Here is a 26,670-nt window from a genome sequence, read left to right as displayed (position 1 = left end):
AATCCTGATTGGCAGCCCCCAGATTCTGCACCATCGTACTTCCCCCATTCACTGCCCAACCCGGAATTCAGGTGGAAACAGCAAATTTAACAACTCCCTTTGATTTATTTTTTTTAGCTATTTTTCGCAGAAGATCTGTATAATTTGATTGTGGACCAAAGCAATTTATATGCTGACCGGTACATCGCCGCCCACTTAAATTCAACTCTTACTAGTTTTGGGTCAGAATTAGATCTGTGGGATCAGCATGATGGCCAGGCAAAATGGCATAATGGCAAACTCCATAGTTGCATAGGATTCTCCTAATGTAAATGCACAATATAAAGAATCATTTCTATATCAATCTCTAATTTTCCTGTCCCAGGTTAAAACAAATGCAAATATCTAAGTAACACCTTCACCATGTCTTTTAGTAGCTTCCATTATGTACTTCTTTGAAGCTGCATTCCAGGTATGAATTTTATAGCATAGTTACATTAGTCCATTTTGGACCAATGTAAATATGCATAAGCCATACACATGGGACCACTGTGGAACCAGAGGATCCCTGTAGTAATCTCAGCTAATACAATGACCACGACATCTTTGGAGTCCCCTAGATCGTACAGGTATGGATTATGCATACTTACATTGGTCCCACTAGACCAATGTAACGTTGCTATAAAATACATACCTGAAATTCAGCTTTAATCTAGCTGGGTGCCTTATTCTGACCAGAGCTGGATCATCCACAACATAGACAGGAGCTTAGGGTATGGATGTTCAGGGCTCCCAGCTGCAACCTTCTGATGGGGCCATGCCAGTACAGGCAGAGGAAATAGGGCAGCCTCTATGTGCCTGTTAATGGAAGGGATGGGAATGCCAAAGCCCCATTCTGCCTTAATCCATCTCTGATTTCATATCACAGATCTAGTAGGCTGTATCTTGACAAGAAAAGTTGAACCTGATCCTTGAGACCATAAACTTGAATAAGATTGGAAGGACTCAAAAATCAGAAGCCAACATGATGTTGGGCGACATCAATGTGCATGCTGTAAGCAGCATTAGTAGTGTGTGGGCATGAGCATCCAGTATAGCGGGACTGCAATTCCCTGCCACGTGTATAGAATCCAGTTAAGTGGTGAGTATTAGGCAAGGCCTCAGACACTCATGAAACCCAAAAAGCTGGTAGCAGGAGAGAATCAGATGTGAACACAGTCCATGAAAACAGGCAGCAGGCACTGATCAAAGATTAGAGTTTTCTTGTGGCTCTGATGACATGAGCATTCAGATTTGCAGCATTAAACCCCTCCATGGTGAGAATTGGCAGTAAGTGGGAATTTTTTTAAAAGCTGCCCGACGATCCAAGCAAATTGGGTAGCTCCTGGTGCTCAACCTGTCTGGCCTACTCCCAGAGTGAGGCACCGGTGACAAGGTAAACACTCAGGCAATGCTAGGAGCTATGGACCTGGAAAGCGGTCTGCAACCAACTTGTTACCAAAATGGGATTTGGAATATGCCTTATGTGGAACCCAATCGCCAAAAAGGTCACTTCCAGGCTAGCCCTGTAAGGTCAAGTCTAATGGGTTCTGGATGCAGCAGTTCAATTCAAAGAAACTGGTTCTAGCAGTGATGTAGAGAAGAGTAGTAGTAAGAAATAATAGGTTAGTCTTTTACAGCAGAGCAGGACAAAAAGATGTCCATCTCTCCAGGACACTAGCAAACATCTGAGGCATGCTGGTAATGGGAGGGGTTATCCTGGGGTGGCCAACAGTCTTTTTTGTTTTCCATTATCCAATCCTGCTGTAGGTGACAGTATAACCCGAAGGTTTAAGAATTCAAGTAGCCCTCAATGGACAAAAAGAAAGTCAGTTTAACCCAAACATCAGTTCATTGCGCTGTTCACACTAAGCGTTAGCGTCGCTTCAAAATTGAAGCCTCATGTCAAGTCAGGAGGCGTTGGAAAACTTTCAATGCCTCCCATTTAAGTCTATTTTAACGCTCGGCAAACTCTCTGGCAGGCGTTTTTGGTGCGGTTGCGGTGCATTAAAATTTGTTTATATCTGTCACTTTCCATCGTGCAGCAGTTTTAATGCGCCCTAATGCTAATCAAACGCTATGAAACGTTGCATGCATGCGTGCATAGGGCGTGTTTTTAGCGCTTGCAAAATGCCCCTTTCTAAAGCTCATTGACGCCTCTCTGACACCCATACTAACACCATACAAACGCTATAGGAGCGTTTGTTGAGCGTCAGAAATTTTGCCAAGTGTGAACAAGCCCTTATTGTAAATATCTCAGTCCTGCTACGTTACATGACAAAGTAATAGAACTTTAAGCAAAGACAATGGTGCACCAACACAAATGTATGGTATTTAATATTTATTAAATCACTTAAAAATCACATTATAATTTATTTAATTATCAACATGCGGACACAACCAAGAGTAGGCATGTGTAAATAACAAATAAAACCAAAACTTGAATCGCAGTATATCTTCTCTTATAGATTTGGCTTCCTCCTCTTATTTTTGTTTCACTAGAAGAAAAACATAAAAATGGATTTAGAGTATTGATCAAATTTTAAATAAAAGCAAGACGGTGTTCCAGATATGAACAGGTGTTTATTGCTCAATAGCGTATCCCACTGGGTTTACCTAGACTAGGAGCTGTAACCTCTAATTTCACCTATAGCTTCTTCTGCTGACATCTAGAATTGTACCACAACTGTAAGGCACAAAAAAAAAATGCCTACACAATGAATAAATGAAAGCCTATCCAAATCCAGGAACACAATTATATATTGTAGCTTCCTAGTCCTTAGATGTGATGGCTGCATTGCTTTCCTTTTCTAGGATTTTTTCCCTCTTTATTTTCACCTAGTGAGTCTGCCTGGAACACACTTCCTGTCCTTGCACGACGACATTCGCTTACCATATTGTAATTATGGAGGAGCAGCGGTGTCACCTTATGACGGCACTATAGAAACCCCCCTTCTTCATAGCGTAGCGCAGCCAGCCTCAACCTTTTTAATCAGGAGTAACCCTTTAAATAAATTTGCAGACACTCTTACAGATTAAAACATCACTGATGTCATGCCAAAATGGCATTGGCTTCAGAATGATGCAAGGACCATCAAAAGGGAGGCCAATCACTCACAGCTAAATGAACCCCTACCAACCTATAGAGTTGTGAATGGCTGCCGAAGGGGGTTCTGAAATCTATAGAGATAAATGGGAACAATGTAACTCAGGAGACTGCAAACAGGCAGAGTCTAGAGCAGACTTTTTCAACCCTTTGAGGAACCTTTGAATGAATTTTTAGGTCTTGGGGGAACCCTTGCTAAAACCAATTCTTTGAGGGTCAGTTCTAAAAATGCCTCTTACATTGGTGATCAATGGAAAGAATGTTCCTTACAGAAGTGGTCAGAATGGGCTCTTACAGAAAGTTAAAAAGATCATTGGTATCCTGCAGCTGGTACTGCCAAGTAGCACTGACCCCAGAACTATGGAGGCATCATCAAATAGGAGGTCAACCAGCCACAGCTCAAGGAACCTCTAGAAACTTCTGGAGGAACCCAAGGGTTCCATGAAATCCTATTTGAGAATAGCTGTTCTAAAGGAAGTTATCAGCTGCCAAGATTTCTGTCAGAATCATCAGGAACTTTTTCAAAAAGAATGGTTGGAAAAGGAATGGATGGAATGGAATATTTAACAGACCAAAAGGCAGGAAATCAGAGCTGCTGCTTTGTTAGAGTTTACACACACTTCAATCAGTCACACTTTGAGGCTGATTTACTAAAGGAAAATAGGCAAAGTGCAACTTAGCATGCAAAGTGAACAGCCTAAATGTCTTTTGTAAATCAACCCCTTTATGTTCTACTAGTATACTATCTGCATACAGAGCCCCTAGTATTGCTTGTTCTTTTGCTGAATCATCATTTCTTGTCCTGATATGAAGAGGGAAAATCTCCCCAATGGGGACACTGAGAGCAACTACACCACCACTCTTTCCAAAATAATATAAAAGGCTTTAGCTGGCCTTAGCCTTTAATTATAATCCCTTCGTTTTACTACCAAAGGATAAAATACCCGGCATTAGATGTGTCTCCGGTCTCAAAAAACCTTTCCGATATACTTACCAAAGGCATATTTTGCGAAGAACCCGTTGAGTTGAATGGACTCATCACTGTGGAACTGAAAAACAAGGGTATTTCCTGTGGAGGTTAAGGTAGGTATGGTGCTTTTGCCACAAAATTTTCCCATCAATGGGGAGGTGGTCTTTGGTCCATTGAAAACAAGCATATAGTCAAAACTGCAGGTGTTCCTGTACTCGACGTTGAAGTCTGTCACATTTACAGAGACCTGTAATGAAATTAAAACATACGATTATTGGACAATTGCACTCAGCAAACTGGGTGGACTTCCCTGGATAATTTCAAGTGATAAATGGATCAACTAAGTTGTTTTTTTCTGACCAGTCTGTGCCATTCTTTTAAGATTTGTAGTAAGGGCGTGGCGCTGCGTGCTGTTTGTCGGCACCGGCAGAATTTCCCGCCCTGTTGTTATGGCAACCTGTCCATAAACACAGAACTTTCTGTATCGTGAGATTTCATTGTTAGCCATTCTTAGGACTTCTGGGATAGGTGGTGACGATATCCCAGGAGTCCTAGGGAAATGCCTAATGAGGAAATCGCCTAGGCGCCCGGACAGGAAGTGCAGACTGCACAGAGAAAAAGAAGATATTTAGCAACAAAATAAAATAAAAAATGATTGCCATTACATTAGAGCTGCACGATTAATCGTTAAAGAATCGAGATCGTGATTCAACCCGCCTCACGATCTTAAAACAGCATTTCCTCGATTCAGCGCAGAGCCTTCTCTGCTTACAACTGACAGCTGTCAAAAAAAAACCTGACAACCTGCCAAGTTTTTGACAACATCACTTAGGCTTCTTTTAGATCAAAGGAATGAACTTCGGTCTGTAAATGAGGTCCGTTTAACCAAACTAAACCTTTTTCTGACACTTGTTGCTTACAAGTTAAAATGAGTATTTTTTGCTAGAAAATTACTTAGAACCCCCAAATATTATATATATATATATATTTTCTTTCGCAGAGACGCTAGAGAATAAAATGGCGGTTGTTGCAATATTTTAGATCACACTGCATTTGCGCAGCGGTCTTTCAAATGCAATTTTTTTGGGGAAAAAAAACGCTTTAATGAATTTAAAAATAGGAAACAGTAAAGTTAGCCCAATTGTTTTTGTATAATGTGAAAGATGATGTTACGTTGCGAGAATCGTGATCTTTATTCTAAGCAAAAAAAATCAAGATTCTCATTTTAGCCAATTTTAGACAGAATCGTGCAGCTGTACATTACATATTGTTCTGCAGGTGGGCATTGTCTTGCAATGATCATGAAAAAATGGGTGGAACTCCGTTTTAATACAAGGTGCTCTCATACTACAGAAAGCTCATCACCAGATCCACACCAAATAAGACCAAATTGAAAAAGTACATTGTTAGGGTTTCTATAACCTGTCATTCTGGGTACTCACTTGATAACCAATCGGGGCCGTCACTACCCAGGTACAGTCCATATAGGGAGGATAGTTAGAGGGGTAGTTGGGAGTAGAGAATGTGCCCGTTGGGTTACTCAGCACTGAGCCACAGGTCACTAAAATAAGGAAAATAAAATTACTGAAATGCAATTCAATCAAACCAAAACTATTAAACAAATAAGAGATAAGATAGAAACACATGAAAGATATATATTTTGCAGTCAGAACCCACTGAAATATACAGCAGCCTTGGTAAAGGCATTTCAGACATTCCAAGAAATGACCGCATTGGACAGATTTCCATCATAGGAGGAGGACAGGGCGTAACTGCGAGCCGAGTACACAGGAGATCCGACTCTGTCTAATCCGGCACTGGTGAGGCTGCAGATGGGCACTGGCGAGGCTGCAATGATGAGCAATGGTGAGGCTGCAAAGATGGGCACTGATCAGGCTGCAATGATGGGCAATGGCGAGGCTGCAGATGGGCATTAATCAGGCTTCAATGATGGGCACTGACCCTTATTTTGCCTCAAAGTTCTTTATTTAAAATGTAAGATTTTTTTCGCTGAAACCTCCCTCTTAAAATTATACGCCGATAAATAAGGTATAACATGGTTATTATTTTAATGAAAACAAAATTAAAGCTTTACAATCACTTTAAGATTTGTTCATTGTTGTCTATATTTACCATGCAATTTTGAATTGGAGTTTTTCTCTTTCTTTTGACTTGTGTTTTTTATGTATGTTTTGTGGAAAAACTCAATAAATATATCTTAAAAAAAAAAAAAAGACAGCTCTCGATTGACATTATACCATTATAGCACTTATGTCAGTAGATTACTGAAATGGATATAAGGCCATGCAGCCTTCAGCCAAAGAGCTGACCAGTAAAGGGTTACAGAGCCCGTCAGGTGTTTATAGCTGTCTATGTTCCTGCTGAAAAGATTTCTCTATATTTGTCCCAGCTGGCCAAAGCTGGATAGAAATTTGGCCAGTTCAGCAGGGATGGGCTGAATTCCGATTCATCTATGGCCGCTCCTGCTCAACAGGAGCATTTAGAGGCAGAACCCCCCCCCCCCCCACCCCCATTACTTGCATACTCAGAAGTTGGTAATTTTAGACGGAAAAAAAGGCAGACGTGCATAAACGCACATTAAGGCTAAATGTATTTAGGCGCGTTTGCACATTAATGCATTTTAATGGCCAGAATAGATTAATATTCTGGCCAATAGAATGCATTAAAGCCAAAAGCGTGAATGCGCATACATTTATGGAAAAATTAGGCTTTAGGAGCGTTTTTAAGCTGCGTTTTCCTTCCCTAGAGCAAAAGCGTCCAAGAGAGGAAAAAAATGTCCTGTGTGAATGAGACCTTACTGATATAATATACTGCTCACTGCTGCTGCTAGTTTCCTGGCTGATCTGATTCCATGGCAGTATTTCTGAGTCACTGACATAGAATAAGTATAGAATTAGGTGCCCTGACTTTATTCTGCTGCTCCAGATCTGCATGCTTATCCCTGCCAGTGACACCAGTGACCAGGACGGTGACAACTAGCATCTCATAGGGAGCTTTGCAATGGAAGCCTTTGTAAAGCCCCCAGCAAGGGCTTGTTGATAATAGCAGCTGTGAGGTGGTAATGCCCCGCAGTTAAGCTGCATTTTTATGGTTTCCCCAACCTCACCCCCTTTAGCTGCAGAGGCCGGGGTTGTACACATGCTTTACAGCTGTGGCAGGAATTATACCCCTGCCGCTTTTGTTTGGCGTAGCACCCACCAAGCGTGACCCATTCAAGTGGTCACAGGGTTCAAAGGGTCAAAGCAGGCAGTGAGAAGGTGATACGATGATACAACGCCTCCTCGCCGCCTGTCAAATGCTCTCTGAACAGCGATCCGAATGCAGACTGCTTTGCAAGGTTTGTGTGAATGAGCCCTAAAGGTTCTCTTTTATCACATTTTAGGATTTTTTTAATTCAGAACATCACGTCATAAAAATGGGGTAAAGTTCAGCTTTGTTGTGTGCACCCTTACCAGTGCTGTATGAAGCCTTGAACCCAGTGGCCGCGGTACTGTTGTCGCTGACAAATTCAAGGAGCATTTTGTTGGTTGTAGAGACCATAGGGGGAAGCTGGCCGGCTCCACAGGCTCTGTCCAATAACACTGGGGAGGACGTGGTGGGCCCATCGTAGATCCTCAGGTAATCAGAAGCACAGCCTGCTGAGTTCTGGACATCAAAGGCAAGGAATTGCAGGAAGACCTAGAGGAAAAAAGAGATGTCAGTAAGAGGAGTGTCTCTCTGTCAACCACTTGCCTACCGGGCACACAAACAGAGCTTTCTTTTGGTGATATTTTATCACCACTGTGTTTTTTTTTTTTTGCTAAACAAACGAAAAAAGACCAAAGATTTGGAAAGAAAAAAACAACACGTTTTTCTTTTTGTTATAAAATTTTGCAAACAGGTAATTTTTCTCCTTCACAGACAGATGTGCGCTGATGAGGCAGCACTGATAGGTGGCACTGAAGGGCACTCATGTGAAGCTCTGATAGACGGTACGTATGGGCGGCACTGATGGGCACTGTTGGGACTGCACTCATACCTTCCAACATTTTGAGATGGGAATGAGGGACACCTACTAACAAATGTGTGTAGGCATAGGACACGCCCCCGGCCACACCCCCTTAAAGGAGAATAACCAAAACAAAAAGGTTAATTAAATCCACAAGGACTTTTTTTACCACTATTCCTTTATATTGGCTTTTAAAATGTACAAATGCAGCAATTTAGAATTTGGATGAAAGGTTTAGCACTGGGAAACACTTTTTGAAAGATAAAAAGTGCATTTTATATACAACTATATAGATCAGACCAAAATGAGGGACAAATGAGATGGAATGAGGGACAGAGGGACATTGCTCCAAATTAGGGACAGTTGGGAGCTATGCTTTACTGATCATTAGGACACCGATGATCAGTGCCCTGATTATCAGTGTAGATGTCCCCTATCAAACTTGCCGGCTCTCTCCTCACGATGTGGCAGTGCAAGGAAAGGTATGCCGATAAGTGGCAAGTTTGTTTACATCGCGATCAGCTGTAATTGGACATAGCTGATCATGTGGTAAAGAGTCGCTGTGATTGGCTCTTTACTCCGATCTGTAATTATCTGTGTCTGAAGGACACAGCGATCACAGAGCATGCCGGGTGTGTGCCGCAGCAGGCGCGAGTGGGGGGGGGGCGTGGTTCTGGGAGGATATCAGTGGATGCCCTCCCAGAACTGGACAACCTTGCTGTAGCCGTCATTAGCCTATAGCGCGGTGGGCAAGTATTTAAAGTGGAACTTAACTGTATCTGAGCTCCACAAACTGAAAACGCTATTTCATTCATTTTTAATATTTACAGAAAACTCACCCATCCATCCCTCTGTTATTTATTTTGTTGAGAATCCCTTTAAACCCCCCCCCCCCTAGCTTTTCTAGCTGTGGCAATCTTGAGTAAGGGCAGATGATTCATGTAGCATTTACTTCCTGGAATCCATCTGCCCTTAGCTCAGGCATGCAGGAAGGAGGGTGTGCTTAGCTTGGAAAGCCCCTCCTCCAGGTAAAAGAAAAATAAATGCCCATGAAGACTTCTGGGATGTATGACATCATTTTGGACTAGGCCTGAAACCAGGAAGCAAATGAAGAAATGTAAAAAAAAAAAGTTGAAAATAGGTAAGTATAATATTCTTTCCTATCTGTTTACTAATGCTAGAAGCAAAAGGATGAAAAATAGTTAATGCTGATTAAGGGGCGGTTCACACAATGAATCATACAGGGACGCATTCATCTGAATGGGCGCCAGACCGCACCAAACCTAAGACTTGCACCACTTTAGAAAATGCACAGCAACCAGATTACATGGTACTACTTGTGACAGACCTAGCCGGGACAGAGGCTTTTGGAGGGGACTGAATGCAAGCCTCTTGCCTACCGATTATGGGCCCTGGCATTTGGGGGAACGGTGCTTGTTGTGAGCTGTATGCCTGGGGACGCTTGCGGTGGCATTACTTTAGATTCAGGTCCATGTCCCCCAAGACACAGACTCTGGGGACCCTGGATATGCCATTGTGACGGGAGTCACTAATAGGGGCACAAGGTGAATGAGAACCCCAATATGATCTGTGCTAGTCAGACTCAATGCTGTATATATGTATATATAATGTGTGCTGTCTCATTATCTTGTGTACTCTTTGCTGTGATGTTTGGGGTGTGGCTGTATTCCAATGTTCTATTGTGTCTGATATTCTGGGATGTTTATCTCTATGGAGGGAGGGGGATTCCTCCAGCAGCCCCTGCTGATAAGATGGTTTACTGATAAGTTTGAACATACCTGACTTGTGTGTCTATTGTCATTGGACAGTTTAACCCGCCCTCTTTTCCAAGGGTAGGGGGGAAGAGTCTCTGAGTTATTTTATCTGGTTTGTCCATGTGTGATAATAAATGAGTTTATTCCTGCTTGAACCTCAAAACAGAGTCTTGTCTCGTATTTGGGGGAGAATTATTTGTATGGGTTCCTTGTTCGGCTGATTGAAGTGTTCGGTAGCTGCCTTTGTGTTCGGGTATGGAATGTCCTAAACGACGTTAACCCCTTTCATACTCTGGGTGTTGTTACACTACTGTACAACGCAACCCAGTGCAGACAAACGCACTGCACTTGCAGGTTGCGTTTGGGGGGTCGTTAACCTAACACTGACACCTGCTGCAGATGGGAACTGCAGTGCATTTTGAACGCGGTGTGGGAAATGCACACGGAATGCAGGTTTCCTGCACCACGTTCTGCTGTGAACTGGCCCTGAATGAGTTTAGTTCACTTTAAGTAATAACTTTTTAACCCTTTCATACTCTGAATTGTGGCCTTACCTGGTTTGATGGAACACGAATGAGCCACAAGCAGCTGCTGGCAGCGGGATAATTATTGGGGTAGTTGGAAGATGCTAGGGATCCTGAAGGATCGGAGAGCAATGTTCGGCAGAGACCTATAAAAGTTAAATGATTAGAAATTCAAAGTGGTTGTCAGTATAAAAAGCAAGACAGAGCAGCACATCGGCAACAGCAAGAATCAGGCCATTCACATACAGAGGTATGATTGGATTTTTTTTCTTATGCTCCGGGTTCACTCAAGGTATATTTAAATCGAAAAATAGTGACTACCCTGATTTGTAGAGCTCTATAAATTCCACGTTCTTACCGCAATCATATAACTTGTTAATTTTGGCAACATCCAAGTTGCTGAGTCCATAGCGCTGTCCGATGGCGATAGAGGCATCTGGTTTCGGGATAATGGTAGCAGAGATGCCATCCACGGAGAAAGCAGTCCTAGAAACAAATAAAATTATATATTTTACACACACTCTTCCATTATCATGGCTTTAGCTAAAAGGGGGTCCTCTAGGTAAAAGAAAAGCTTTTCAGGTGCCTCCAGCTTCTCTTCCTCTTTATACAAGAATTAGGAGTTGTAATACTTGACTTTCTCTTCAGCACCCCCTGCAGGTGAAAACAGGTATTATAGTGCAAACTTTGCACTATAAAGTCATTAGAATTAGGGTGACACTATACAATATCCTCATACTCCTATAATAATCCATACACGGCCCTGGAATCTATTTTTTATTAAATTGTTTCATACTGTGTTTTTCTGCCTCCTTGTAATGTATTTGGCAAGCCCTCTCACTTCTGTTTGTTTGGAAAGAGCAGTGCATGTTAGTTGCAGTCATGTGGACTGCTCTGTGTACTCTTCTAGTCCATAGCCCATTTGGGAGCAAGCAAGAGAAGGTGGCTACATTCCTACATACCGTAGAACCATTGAGAACCAACGTTGCCACCCTCAGGAAGTCGAATGATGACACCAAAAAAAAAGAAGATTTGGAGCAGGCTGAGATCAATAGAAAGGAGTTAAAAATACATTCTTGAATAGAATTGTTCTTTAACCCCTTAGAGTCAGCGTCTCCCAGCCCTTTAAGGGGTTTAGGATGCCGGAGGTGGGGCGGGGTTTATAGTCATGTGACCGCCGTGATGGGCTGTCACGGCGGCAGAGTACAATGGGTCCTGTTGGGTCCATGGGACCCAGGCGGCACTTTATGAGGTGCGGCAACAGGGGCGCAGTGCCCGAGGACCCGAGGCTCCCTCCCTCTGGCATGTAGCATCATCCATGCATCATGCTCCGCTCCCCTGTCCCACTCCGCTCCCCAGCAATACAACTTGTACTGCTGGGGAGCAGGGCGAGGGGTGGAGCAGCACAGGCTTCAATAGTAGGAGCACCCGCCGCCACTGCAGAGCTGCTGTCGCCGCATGTTGCATCATTGTGCCGGGATCTGAGCTTAGTTGGTCAGTGGCGGATGTTTTTGGGCATGTCTCTTTGCTGGAGGGGGCATGTATCTTTGCTGGATTGGCATCTCCACTGGATTGGGCATGTCTCTTTGCTGGATTGAGCATGTCTCTTTGTTGAATACATGGGGATGTCTCTTTTCTGGATTGGGCTGTCTCTTCACTATTTGGGGATGTCTCTTTACTTTATGGAAATGTCTTTGCTGGATGGGTGTATTTTTTTTTTATTTTTTGAGGGGGGGCAGCATTTCATTCTTGGGTCCAGCCCTGTACGGCGGTCACATGATGGGAAACGCCGGAATGCATCTTTCTTTTTCAGGATAAATACATTTTTTGGAAGTACAGAAAAAAGCCTGTTGATCCTGTCAGAAATCCAGTGTCCGTGCCCTGAGCTGAAATCTCAAACATTGTTATCAGCTTTTCCAGCTACCTTCTGTAAACTGCACAACCTCTCCTTCCAATGTAAGGATATGAGAAGAGAGGGGGGAGGTGTTTGCAGTCTAAATCAGCAGAGCACCCTCGGCTGACAACTCCTCCTCCATACATACAGTGCAGTGATTGAGCGTTGTCACCAGTGCCGGGACAAGGTCATCTAGAGCCCAAGACGAACATGCCAAACTGTGCCCCCCCTTCAAGATGTATGAGCATTATGTGTCAGCAAAAATCCCCCCCACAAAGACTCTGAGCATTAATCTGCATGCTTACCCCCTAAGCATAAATTCACCCTCCTCCCAGTACAAATCTGCCCCCCCTGCTGAAATCCCCCTCTCAGCACCAATCTTTGCCCCCACCTCCCAATTCCCCCCGGCTCAAATGCCCCCCCATAAAACAAATTCACCCCTCCTAGCGCACATGCTCTACCCCTAAAATTTCCCCTCCTAGCACACATCTTCTCCCCCCCACCACTTCAAATCCCCCCTCCCAGTGCAAAGTCTCCCCCTAATCTCCCTTCCTAGCACAAATCTTTGTCCTGCCCATCTCCCAAATGCCACCCCCCCTAAAAAAAAAATCTAGCACAAATCATCACTCTTAGCAACCCCCCTCTCCAAAATGTTCTCTCCTAGGACAATACTTACCCCCTGCCACCCCCCAAATTCCCTCTTCCAACACAAATTCCCTCCCCACCAATCTCCTTGCAGCACCCCTCCTCACCTCACATGATACCACAGTGCCCAGGGCAACCGCCCTTCCTGCCCACCCCTTGTCCCGACCCTGATTGTCTCCATAGAACAGGAAGCGTGTCACTGGCAGGATCACCAGGTGAAAATAAAGGAATAATCCTGAAAAAAAGAAAATGCATCTGACGACTGGTAATCTGCAATATATTAAGTTTTTGGTCTAAATAAACTTTAAGGTGCCTGTTGGAGCTCGATGTATCAGGATCAGTGAATGTTCCCACTTTAATAGATCCAACTGTGCCACCTACAAGGATATCGCAGCAGTTTAATAAAACTGTGTTTCTGGCCAATGCAAAGTGGCAAGTGAAAGTCGTTTCATATTTCTATGAAATGTAACCATTTGTACCTTGGATAATGCATGACGGAGCCGTAGTCGTATTCTATGCCTTGATTCAATGTGTCGAATGTCTGAAAATTGTTCTCGTTCCCTGAAGGAGACAAAATATGCAGCAGCAATATTATATAGCAATTCAATTCTAATAAAAGGAAACCTTCACAGAGATATGGGCTGGCTTTCATTGCTCACATCCTAAAAATGCTAGTTGCCTGGCTGCCATGATGATCCAGTGTTCAAAGACTCAATGCAAACATAGAATCAGGAATCTTTACATCACTTGCTGCATGCTTGTTCAGGATCAGTGACATAAATAGTATTAGGCCTCATGCACACTGGGCATTTAGCATTGGGCGAAGGGCATAGGCGCACCGTCCAGCCTAGACTCTAGGAGTCTGACAGCTGGGATGTGGCTGGGCAGTGACCTCAGCGGTACTCAGTGGTGGCCGCTCCATAAGGCCGCCCCCCTATCCATGCATCCGGCCCCCTGATCTATATACAGGGCGCCGGACTATGGATTCCAATGGGGGGGGGATTTTTTTTGAAGCACGTGATTAGAGCCAGAGAGGCTCTAATAGGCTTCGAAAAAAGGGTGGGTTTGGGGCGCAGAGCACTGTGCCCCAATCCCACCCAGTTGTGTGGCAATAGCGAATAAATATTCACTATTGTCACACTGATCCTCCTCCCGGCTAATCAGGAAGCCCCTATTGGCCAGGGAGTCTTAGGACAGCGGGGGTGGGGGAGGAGTGTGTGATGTTAGCTTATCGCTGCTGCTTCTCTCCTGTGGGGGAGGGAATGATAGTCGCTATTCGGCTCTCAGGGGGTGTGGTGGGGGACTGATGTTGGTTTGTGCTGCCAACCTGAAATTTTGAGCACCAGCCGCCACTAGCGATACTTCTGTTTAGGGCAGTATGTGCCCAGGGATGAATGCCTGGAACGCAGACTACTTGCATTGTGGGCATTCATCCCTGGGCACATACTGCCCCAAAAGTACATATTGCTAGGCGCATCGTCCAGCAGCAGTTAGATTTTTGACAGGCTGCAGGAAGCCAGGCTGGACGATGCGCCTATGCCCTCTGCCCATGGCTAAATGCCCAGTGTGTACGAATCCTATGCGCGTGCATTAATACGCCAACATTGTTAATGTGCTTTTGCTGTTTTTTTTCACTCAAATGTACCGCTTCTGAACGCACAAGTGATGTTTTCCTTCTGCCTCTAAACGTCTATGTCTGCATTTTTTTTTTTAAAGGCAGAAAAAAGTCAAACGCCCTTGAAAGTGCTCCAGTGTGGCCTAAAAATTGTAGGCTTGAGTTCCACTCCAAAGCAGAATTTTCACCGAAAAGCTCCACTGATCCCCTTCTTCACCTTGGACACTTTTTTTTTAGGGAGCGAGTACCTATTTCTGCAGGTACCTGTAACCACTTCCACACTTCACAGGTCTCAAGAAGCTGTGAGACCATTGACACAGCACAGCGCAGCTTGCGCATGCACAGTGAGGAGCTAGCTTTGAATCTCCAGGAAGTCACAGCTGGTGTCGGGGACCCAAAGAGCCGGGCCTAGGTGAGGACAGCGCTGGAACCCTGGACAGGTGTCTCTTTATTAAAAGTTAGTAGCTACAGTATTTGTTGCGGCTGACTTAATTTTTCAAAAAATTGACAGAAGATCCTCTTTAAAGCGGTTGTAAACCACTGGACGTTTTTTTTTTCCCCTTATCTGCAAGGTAATGTTATAATTATGTGAATCTTACCTGAAAACAAAGCATTCCAGCGATGCAATGTCATCGCTGGAGGCCAATTCCATCTTTACCCGTCTTGTTTCCGGGTTCGCAAACTCCGCCTGTGTGATTGGCTGGAGCCGCGTGACGTCACTCTCACACATGCGCACGTGAGCCACCGTTCCCTGCACAGGGCTCTGAAGAAGCAGCACGGCTGGTTGATGTCACCGGCTGCCTGTACACTAAATATTTCCTAAACAGCGCACGTTTAGGAGATAATTACACTACCTATAGGTAAGCCTTATTATAGGCTTACCTATAGGTACAATTTAGTGATGAAAGTTTACTTCCTCTTTAACCACTTCCCGCCCGGTCAATAGAATATTGACATCCGGGAAGTGGTTGCGTTATCCTGACTGGGCGTCATATGACGTCCAGCAGGATAACACGCCGGCGCGGGGGCGCGCAGCGCGGCGATCGGGGATGTCGTGTGTCCCTTGGACACAGCGCTTCCCCGATCACGGTAAACAGCCAATGAAAAAGTCTCCCACATGTGGTATTGCTATACTCAGGAGGAGTAGCAGAATGTATTTTGGGGTGAAGTTGCAATTATGCGTATGCTGTGTGAGAGATATAACCTGTTAATATGACCAGTTTGTGTAAAAAAAAAAAAAAAAAAAAATCTTAATTTTCCCAAGAATTGTGGGAAAAAATTACAACTTCAAAAAACTCCCCATGCCTCTTAGTAAATACATTGGACTGTCTACTTTCCAAAAAGGGGTCATTTGGGGGGTATTTGTACTTTCCTGGCTTGTTAGTGTCTCAAGAAATGAGATAGGCCTTCAGGTGAGATAGTACATCAGGTGTGATCAATTTTCAGCGATTGGCACCATAGTTTGTAGACTCTATAACTTTCACAAAGACCAAATATACACTGATTTGGGTTATTTTTACCAAAGATATGTAGCAATATAAATTTTGGCACAAATTTATGAAGAAAAATTACTTATTTGCAAAATGTTATAATAGAAACTAAAATAAAGTATGTTTTTTTAAAAAATGTTGCTGTTTTTTTGATTATGTCGCAAAAAATAAAAAACCCAGTGGTGATTAAATACCACCAAAAGAAAGCTCTATTTGTGAGAAGAAAATGATAAACATTTTGTTTGGATACAGTGTAGCATGACTGAGTAATTGTTATTCAAAGTGTGAGAGCGCTGAAAGCTGAAAATTGGTCTGGGCGGGAAGGTGCATAAGTCCCTTTTATTGAAGTGGCTAAATGACCCTCATTTATGAAAGTGACCTAAAAAGTACAACTTATGCTTCTCATAGTAGCCAAAAACATTACTTTTCACACACTAGATGTATGAAAAGGAGAATTTGCACTTTATGATCTAAAATATGTTGTAAGGGCTTGTTCACACCAGAATGCAGTGCGGGAAACCCACGTTCCACACCCGTTTCCCACACCGCCTTCAAAATGCACTGTTGTGGGTGTCAATATATTCCTAATGAAACCACAAACGCAAATTGCATTTGCTACGGCGGATCACATGATATCGCACTACCATGCAATTTGGTGCAGTGCATTTTTGAAAAGTAGTGCGATCCAGTGCGATATCAGCCCTTTCATTTGAAAAAAAAAATAAATAAAAAAATCGCACTGCACTGAGTTAAACAGGAACGCAGATCGCATTCCTGTGCGATTTAAGGTGTGAACCGGCCTGAATTACACAGATAATATACTTCTATTTAAAAAAAATTAAAATGCATAGCTTATCCTCCATCAAAAATATATGTAAATTCCTTTTGTGCAACATTTAATGTTCTCAGGCGGCTCTAGTCTCTGTAAACTAAATATGTAAATGAGAAGAATACTGCATTATGGCCACTGGGTGGCACAGAAGACCATATTTATTTCCTATGATACTCAGCGCCATCTTTTGGCTACAATGTAGTATTTTCCTCATTCACTCATTTGATCCGCAGAGAATATACTGTAGCCTGAGAACATTTGATTTTGCCTCATTCACACAGAACTAATTTACATGCAGTTTCTATGGACGAACAGCTATGAAAATGTTTGTAATGATACATCCCTTAGTGCAGGGGTAGGCAACCAGTAGCCCTCCAACTGTTGTGGAACTACATTTCCCATGATGCCTTGCAAGGCTTGCAGTTACAATTACTCCCAGATGCATGATGGGACTTGTAGTTCTGCAACAGCTGGAGGGCCCAAGGTTGCCTACCCCTGCCTTAGTGTAATGATATCACCCAGTTGGATACCTGGTATGATGTTGCTGTATATGATATTGACGTAGTTGTCGCGGTCGCTCCTGCTCTGCTCGTGGAAGAATCCCAGAGCGTGGTTCAGCTCATGCTCGATGGAGCCTTGGACCATGCAGCTGCTCGACACCGATACTATTTGACTTCCTCCTTGCTTACCAACAAAGGACCAACATCTGTGGGGAACGGGAGAAAACCATATTATTATGTCATCACAAAGGGTGATGCGCCAAGTGCTGCAACCAGTAGCCAATCACATTAAAGTGTAGGGAACGGTGTATGCCAGGGCTGCTGCAGCCATGATCCCCCATCTTCTCTGTGACAATGAAGAAGGAAGCCACAAGGATTTTGTCACTTCAGGTTTCAGAGCGGTCCTGGCCTGGCCGGTACAGCCAAGGAAGCATCTGATCAAACCCGATCTGTGCTGGATCAGATGCTTTAAAAGTCCAGGGAGACAGCAGGAGTCTAATAGGCACAATATCTACATAGGTGTCCAGGTCCGCCAATGGTAACAAATAAGGGCCACTGGAGGTGCTCACAGGGCTGGAGGAGAAGTTCCGGGACACCGCGGGTAGGAGGCGGAAGTGATGTCAGCTTGGAAGCGGACCGCCAGTGTGATGTGCGCCCATTCATTTTGTATCGACGCAAATTGCACTGCAGAGCATTTGGGCGACTATCGATACTCGCTCAAATGCTTGGTATCGGCGCATCCCTAGTAACATAAAAAATTGCAACAGCCGCCATTTTATTCTCCGGGGCATCCACTTTCTGAAAATGTTTGGTGGTTCTAAGTAATTTTCTTTAAAAAAAAAAAATGCAGATTTTAACATGTATGTGAAAAGTAAAAAAAAAAAAAAACTGCCCAGGTAGGTAAGCAGTTAAAAGTCATGTCGCATTCAACGGGTGGTACTGGTGCTGAATATGACCAATTCAATGGGGCCACGCCACAACTGCCCTGAAACCGCATGCAGTGCACGTGGTTGCGGCACGGTGGGGGTGTCATTTTGAGGGTTAACACAGGCAGCAGGCACCACCACCTGTCAAACGTCCAACAAGAGCCACACATGTGAATGAGACCTTAGAAAAGGGTCTCAGAAACAAAACTCTTGGTGCAATAAGCCTAAAGGTCACTATGAAGACAGTTTTCTGTGCCAGAGGCTGTCTGCAACTTGACCTCAAGCTCTGGTAAGACTTTCAAGAGACTTTCAAGACTTTCAAGAGACTTTCAAGAGAACAGAGATACAAGTGGAAGAGCAGAGCAATGCCAATTCCAGGAGATTTCCACTAAATACGGCTGCGATGGTTGCAAGAAAGTAAAATTTACATTTTTGGCAGCTGCATAAAAACAAGTAGTTGGAGAAGAATTTTTCACATACCCGTCGTCGTCCATAATTTGCACATAGTCTGATTCCGTGGAGCGTGGGATGAAGCGCACGCAGGTGAGAGTTGCAAATTCTTGCATGGCGCCAAGGAACACCGCGATATCAGAGGAACCTGTGGAACCAGAAGACCCCCTTTATTAGGTGCATCTTGTGAAATAATCAGACATAGACAACATTTCATCCAGGTGATGCCCCTTCTACTCTAGATGCCGGTCCTACTGTCTTCTACAGGCGTTGCTCCCAGGCACAGAGAGTAGACAAAGCCTTCATTCTCATAGTGTCCTGCTGGGAAATGGCCCCCAGGGGCCCCAGCACTGCAGATGGATGTTTCATTGTGGGAGGAGTCAGAATACTCACTGTAGGTGGAGGAGAGGTTGTAGGGCACGTTGACGAATCCAGTGCTGTTTTTAGTCCATCTACAGGAGTTGTCATTACACTTTAAAGCGTTGCGTCCGAAATCCACAGCGATGTCTCCTTCATGCAGCAGGGCTTTGCTCTCTACAAACAGATAAGACATTTGTATTGTTAACTGGCAGATAAAAAAAGCACAATACTCATTTTCTGAAAGTCACAAAAGGTTATCAAACAGAAGTGACAGACAGGAGTAAAGGCAACCCCATGACCAGTGTAGACCAAATGTTCACCTACATTCAGTCACCGTAATACTCCAACCCAATATCTTACCCACCTGAAATAATGAGACCACACCTTCTATTTGTTGGAGTAAAATGGCCATAACAGCCTCTTTTATTAAAACACTTCCAAATAATAATAACTCCAATAAATAACCAATAAACATAAATAATAACGTAATAACATAACCTGTTAACCCCAGTCTGATGGTCTCTGACGGTGACCCACCTTTCCAATATAACCAACGTATACCATCGTATAACACCAACGCACTGCGGGACATTTACCAAACTAATAGGCCTCCAGCTGTAGCCGCTCGGAGACAACCGCTTCCCGCAGCGCCACAAAATCCAGTATTCCATCCAACGTTCAGGAATACACCGGAGGGGCACATGCTAACGATGAGCCCCCCACCCCTTATTTTATCCCTCCTTTTACTGCCCCCGTCAAAGACCACCAGAAGAATACAGCCCCTACCCAAAATGGACCATCTGTGCTGTCATGACGACCCTCTCCCATTCCTGAAATCAGAAAAACTACACACTACACACAACACATGGCACATATATAACATATATATATATATAGGGAGGGAGGGTGGGAAAAACTGCCTCCTCCGTCTAACTCTTTCTCACACTGACCCCTTGCTCCACCCCTCCTTTAAATATAACTCCTCCCCCTTCCTTCCAAAAGACTGTTTTTTTACCTCCCCTTTTCTTACCATGTTTTCCTTCCAATATTAACCCCTTCTGTGTCTCCCTTAGCCACACTGTCATGACCGGCCCTACACTACCCCTCTTTTTAGTCATTATCGCTCCGGGTCTCACTGGTACAGCTGAAACCTGGGATCAGCAAATATTGTCCAAATACATTCGTCATGTGAATTCTTCCTTGTATCTCGGTGTGCTTTGTGTATTTTTTCCAGATCTGTGCAGCAATCTAGCGTGAGACTTTTTCTGTAATAAAGACCGCTCACTGCTGCTCTCTCTCCTTGTGTAGGGTGACCGGTCTTGTCTCCGCCCCCTCCTGTCATTTTCTGCAGGCAGCCTGTAGTGGGTGAAGCCTACTGGGCCCCTCCCACATCCCTCCTTTCTGCTCAGACTATGTACAGCACAGTAACGATGTCACTGCTACATTTACAAGGTAATATCTGGCTTTGTTAACCGCTTGCCGACCGTATAACTTACATATACATAGCGGGTACAATGGACTCCATGTCCACTGGCACCAGCCAATGCTTCAGTACAGAGGCAGAACAGCAGTCTGTCTATGTAAACAAGGCAGGTTGCTGTTCTGTCAGTAAGGAAGGTATTGATTCTGTTTTCCTGTAAAGCGGGAACATTGATCCATGCCTTCCTCTAGTACAAGCACCTCCCACAGTATACAGAAACACTCGCTAGGCACACAGTTAACCCTTTGATCGCCCCTGATGTTAACCCCTTCCCTGCCAGTACAGTGACAGTGCATATTTTTAGCACTGATCACTGTATTAGTGTCACTGGTCCCCAAAAAAGATGTCAGTTAGTGTCCAATTTGTCTGCCGCAATATCGCAGATCGCTTTTCAGACCACAATGCAAGTGTAAACCAGTCCTTATTTTGAACCACTTGTTTGCTTTAGCAGATAGACAAGCAGAAAGCTGTATATATAATCTGGGACTGATTTAATCTATATACCTGGGTCAGAAAATGCAGATGACCTGGCTGTCTCTGGCTTCATTGGAGTCACAAGACCCGGAGCAGATGAGTGCAGTGGATGAACTCCAGATCTACATTCCTGTTTCCAGCCCATAAGGCAGAAAGAATGGAAGCCATGGGATCCGAATAACAGCCAGGCAACTAGCATTTTCAGCCAGTCAATGGGTGCCTACATCAGTGCGCTCGTATTTTTACCTTTGTTGGACGCAATGATGAGACTGAAAACATCAGGAGGCTCCACCTCCGGGCGCTCCGCCATAGTCCCATCTGAAAGACAGAAAGACGGTGAGAACATCAACACCAACAACAGGAACTATCACTTCGAATGACACAGAAACCTTCACTGATTTTTCAATGATTTATTGGAGCCGATTTACTAAAGGAGAATAGACCGAGAACTTTGCAAGTGCAGTTGCTCCAGAGTTTAGTAAATAAGGGGAAGCTCTGCTGACTTCCATCATCCAATCATGTGCAAGCAAAAATGCTGTTTTTTCATTTTCTTTGCATGTGATTGGATGTTCTTTGTAAAGTTAAACTTTACCCCATTTACTAAGCTCTGGAGCAACTGCACTTGCAAAGTGCACAATCTATTTGCCTTTCATAAATCAACTTCAGTATGTCTCTTCTGCATTAAAGTGGTTGTATACCCATTTTTTTTTTCATTTTTACCTACAGGGAAGCCTATAATAAGGCCTATAATAAGGCTTCTCTGTATGTAAAATTAATATCTCTTAAACCTGTGCAGTTTAGGAGATATTCACTTTGCATGCAGCCTCTGACCTCAGCAGTGCATGCGCTGTGAATACCTGGCTGCCGGACCTTGCCGGGAAGAAGTCTCCCACGCACATGGGAGTGACGCCATCGCAGCTCCGACCACTCACAGTGCCGGAGCCGCGAACCCGGAAGACACGCGAAGGGCAAAATGTCAGTTCCCTGTGCGTGGACCGGCCTGCGATACGGGGACCTCGTTCAAAGGTAAGTATTTCATAATGAGCTAGTATGCGGTGCATACTAGCTCATTGTGCCTTACAGGCTTTTTTTTTTTAACATTTTTTTTTCTGTGGATATACAACCGCTTTAAAGTGGTTGTAAAGGCTGCAGGTTTTTTACCTTCATGCATAAAATGCATAAAAACCTTCTAATACTTACCTGAGCCCCATCTCGATCCAGTGATGTGCACGAGAGCCTCAGTTGTCCCCGGACTACTTCTCCTCATTGTTAATCACAGCCAGTGAGCCAATGAGGTGATAGCGGGGGGCAGGGCCAAGCCGTGGCTCTATGTGTCTTATGGATGCATAGAGCAGGGCTCAGGAGCAAGCACGTGCCAGTGCCCCCATAGCAAGCGGCTTGCTATGGGGGCTCTGGTCAAGGAGAAGGAGCTCTGGCAGGGGACCCAAGAAGAGGATCGGGGCTGCTCTGTGCAAAACCAATGCACAGAGCAGGTAAGTATGACCTGTTTGGTATTTTTTTTTTTAAAACGAACCTTTAACTTTAAACTTTAACTTTAAGACCCCTTTCACACTGGGGCGGTTTTCAGGCACTTTAGCGCTAGAAATAGCCTCTGCAAAGTGCCTGAAAACCGCCTCTCATTCATTGCAGTTTGCCTTTTCACCCCGCGGCGGTGCGCTTGTGGGACGGAAAAAAAGTCCTGCAAGCAGCATCTTCGGGGCGGGTTGGGAGCGCTGTATACAGCTCTCCCAAAATGCCCTGCCCATTGGAATGAATGGGCATCGCTTTCAAAGCCTTTAACCCCTTTTTTGGGGTTAAAAGCGCCCCGCTAGCAGCCGCAAAGATGCGCAAAAGCGCCGCTTAATCAGCCATAAAGCTCCGCTAGAACAAACGGCGCTTTAGCGCCAATGCGGCCGCAGCCCCAGTGTGAAAGGGGTCTAAAGATCCATACTGTTCACCTATTTTGTTCTCTGTACAGGTTCCCAATTAATGAACACAAAAACAAAGAATTTAAAAAAATGCAGCTTATCAATCCTTAGGGCTCATGCACACAGGGCATTTTAAAAACACCAGTGTTACAGCAGTGCTAAAAACGCCATTTTTTTTTTTCATTTTTTTTACATTAGCATTATTGCACGTTTTTGCGCATTCTCCGGGGTTAGCGTTTTTGGGCGTCTTTTCATTAAAAAGACTCCCTATAATGTAAAAACGCCCAAAAAACGTCAAACGCGGCTTGATGTGTTTAGCCGCGTTTTTTGTCGTTTTTTCGCTTTTACTGCTCCTGGAAGCACAGGCTGTTGTTTTTTTCTACTGCCCCTAAACACTTTTTTCTACTGCCCCTAAAGACGGATCTCCTATCACAAATTGGATTAGCAGCAAGGATGGGAAGTGTTATCATAATGGGGGATTTTAATTATCCAGACATAGACTGGGCGGAGGGAACCGCGCATTCATTTAAGGCTCGCCAGTTCCTTAATGTCTTGCAGGACAATTTTATGGGTCAGATGGTAGACGCACCAACTAGAAATAAAACATTACTGGATCTACTGATTACCAACAATACAGACCTGATCACAGATGTAGAAATATGGGGCAATTTAGGTAACAGCAATCACAGGTCAATTAGTTTCAGTATAAATCACACAAATAGGAAACATGAAGGGAACACAAAGACACTGAATTTCAAAAGAGCCAACTTCCCTAAACTACAAACCTTGCTAAAAGGCATAAATTGGGATAAAATATTAGGAACAAAAAATACGGAGGAGAGATGGGTTTGCTTTAAGAGCATATTAAATAAGGGCATTAGCCAATGTATCCCATTGGGTAATAAATTTAAAAGTGCGAACAAAAATCCTGGATGGCTTAACTGTAAAAAATGCATATAAAAGCAAAGGAGAAGGCCTTCAAAAAATCAAGGTTGAGGGATCATCATCAGCATTCAGACTTTATAAAGAATGCAACAAGAAATGTAAGGGTGCAATTAGGACAGCTAAGATAGAACATGAAAGACACATAGCGGAGGAGAGCAAAAAAATCCCAAGAAATTCTTTAAGTATGTAAACAGTAAAAAAGGGAGGACAGGCCATATTGGCCCCATAAAGAATGAGGAAGGACATCTGGTTACAAAGGATGGGGAGATGGCAAAGGTATTGAATTTATTCTTCTCCTCAGTCTTCGCGAGTGAATTGGGGGGCTTCAGTAACCAAAACTGCAGTGTTTATCCTCATGACACAACACAGGAAGCATCTCCATGGTTAACAGAGGACAGAATTAAAATTAGACTTGAGAAACTTAACATTAATAAATCACCGGGACCAGATGGCTTGCATCCGAGGGTACTTAGGGAACTCAGTCAGGTGATTGCCAGACCGTTCCTAATTTTTACAGACAGTCTATTGACTGGAATGGTACCAGCTGATTGGAGAAAAGCCAATGTAGCACCAATATTTAAAAAGGGCCCAAAAAACATCCCTGGGAATTACAGACCAGTTAGCCTAACATCAATAGTATGTAAACTCTTGGAGGGGATGATAAGGGACTATATACAAGATTTTAGTAATAAGAACGATATCATTAGCAGCATGGATTCATGAAGAATCCTTCTTGCCAAACCAATCTATTAACCTTCTATGAGGAGGTGAGTTGCCATCTAGATAAAGGAAGGCCCGTAGATGTGGTGTATCTGGATTTTGCAAAAGCATTTGACACAGTTCCCCATAAACGTTTACTGTACAAAATAAGGTGCGTTGGCATGGACCATAGGGTGAGTACATGGATTGAAAACTGGCCACAAGGGCGTGTTCAGAGGGTGGTGATAAATGGGGAGTACTCAGAATGGTCAGGGGTGGGTAGTGGGGTCCCCCGGGGTTCTGTGCTAAGACCAATCCTATTTAATTTGTTTATAAACGACTTGGAGGATGGGGTAAACAGTTCAATCTCTGTATTTGCAGACGATACTAAGCTAAGCAGGGCAATAACTTCTCCGCAGGCTGTGGAAACCTTGCAAAAAGACCTGAACAAATTAATGGGGTGGGCGACTACATGGCAAATGAGGTTCAATGTAGAAAAATGTAAAATAATGCATTTGGGTGGCAAAAATATGAATGCAATCTATACACTGGGGGGAGAACCTCTGGGGGAATCTAGGATGGAAAAGGACCTGGGGGTCCTAGTAGATGAAAGGCTCAGCAATGGCAGCAAGCTGCTGCTAATAAAGCCAACAGAATACTGGCATGCATTAAAAGGGGGATCAACTCCAGAGATAAAACGATAATTCTCCCGCTCTACAAGACTCTGGTCCGGCCGCACCTGGAGTATGCTGTCCAGTTCTGGGCACCAGTCCTCACGAGGGATGTACAGGAAATGGAGCGAGTACAAAGAAGGGCAACAAAGCTAATAAAGGGTCTGGAGGATCTTAGTTATGAGGAAAGGTTGCGAGCACTGAACTTATTCTCTCTGGAGAAGAGACGCTTGAGAGGGGATATGATTTAAATTTACAAATACCGTACTGGTGACCCCACAATAGGGATAAAACTTTTTCGCAGAAGAGAGTTTAATAAGGCTCGTGGCCACTCACTACAATTAGAAGAAAAGAGGTTTAACCTTAAACTATGTAGAGGGTTCTTTACTGTAAGAGCGGCAAAGATGTGGAATTCCCTTCCACAGGCGGTGGTCTCAGCGGGGAGCATTGATAGCTTCAAGAAACTATTAGATAATTACCCGAATGACCGCAACATACAGGGATATGTAATGTAATACTGACACATAATCACACACATAGGTTGGACTTGATGGACTTGTGTCTTTTTTCAACCTCACCTACTATGTAACTATGTAACTTATGCCTCCAAACGCCTCTGACAGTTTAGGTGTGCATGGATACATAGGCTAACATGGAGGGGCTTTTAAAGGCATTTAAGAAAAAAAAAAAGTCAAACGCCCCTAACAGCAGCTGTAAAAACGTTCTGTGTGCATGCGCCCTTACAGGGGCGTAACTACCACCATAACGACCCATGCGGGCGCTATGGGGCCCGCAGCCGAGTGGGTCCCGGTGAGGATGAGAGCACCGCCGGCACAGTCTCCCAGCCAGGGGAAGAGAGAGAAGAGAAAGAGAGGAGCTGTCCGTATCAGCAGAGAGCTGAATTGCCCCATGTAAGAGCTTTCATTAGAACTTCCAGTGTTCCCGGGGCTCACGTCACATAGCTCCACCTCTTGGCCCGGCACCTTTGATAGACAGAACGCCTATCCAATATGGGACATGTGACGTCATCAAAGGCGTCGGGCCAAAATGTGATGTGAGCCCTGGGAAGACGGGAGATTTAAATGAAAGCTATTACAGCGGGCAATCACGCTCTCTGCTGATCTGGGTGGCTTGCCTCTTCCTCTGCATAGGTGAGGCTGTATGGGGCACAGGCAGACCAGGCTGTATGGAGCACAGGTCACGCTGTATGGAGCACAGGTCACGCTGTATGGGGCACAGGTCATGCTGTATGGGGCACATGCAGACCAGGCTCTATGGGGCACAGGTCACTCTGTATGGGGCACAGGTCACTCTGTATGGGGCACAGGTCACGTTGCATGGGGCACAGGTCACGTTGCA

At 44.2% G+C, this 26,670-nt stretch overlaps 1 protein-coding gene across 1 annotated transcript in view; it reads right to left on the bottom strand.

The window, feature by feature from the left end:
• Positions 1-228: 228 nt before the first annotated feature.
• LOC141111697 (embryonic protein UVS.2-like) overlaps positions 229-26,670 on the bottom strand; it is a 30,973-nt gene continuing 4,531 nt past the window's right edge. The window contains exons 3-13 of the mRNA XM_073603844.1: positions 21,315-21,386; positions 19,148-19,288; positions 18,785-18,902; positions 17,409-17,584; positions 13,421-13,502; positions 10,761-10,888; positions 10,433-10,548; positions 7,568-7,793; positions 5,537-5,655; positions 4,119-4,341; positions 229-302 (exon numbers count right to left, since the gene is read on the bottom strand). Of these exons, the coding sequence (XP_073459945.1) occupies positions 229-302; positions 4,119-4,341; positions 5,537-5,655; positions 7,568-7,793; positions 10,433-10,548; positions 10,761-10,888; positions 13,421-13,502; positions 17,409-17,584; positions 18,785-18,902; positions 19,148-19,288; positions 21,315-21,386 (1,475 nt within the window). The remainder of the gene's footprint in view (positions 303-4,118; positions 4,342-5,536; positions 5,656-7,567; positions 7,794-10,432; positions 10,549-10,760; positions 10,889-13,420; positions 13,503-17,408; positions 17,585-18,784; positions 18,903-19,147; positions 19,289-21,314; positions 21,387-26,670) is intronic.

Source organism: Aquarana catesbeiana, linkage group LG11 (assembly GCF_042186555.1).
Source record: "Aquarana catesbeiana isolate 2022-GZ linkage group LG11, ASM4218655v1, whole genome shotgun sequence".
Classification (NCBI taxonomy): Eukaryota; Metazoa; Chordata; class Amphibia; order Anura; family Ranidae; genus Aquarana; species Aquarana catesbeiana.
Note: the sequence above shows the minus strand (reverse complement) of the source record. Positions and strands in the feature narration are given on the sequence as shown.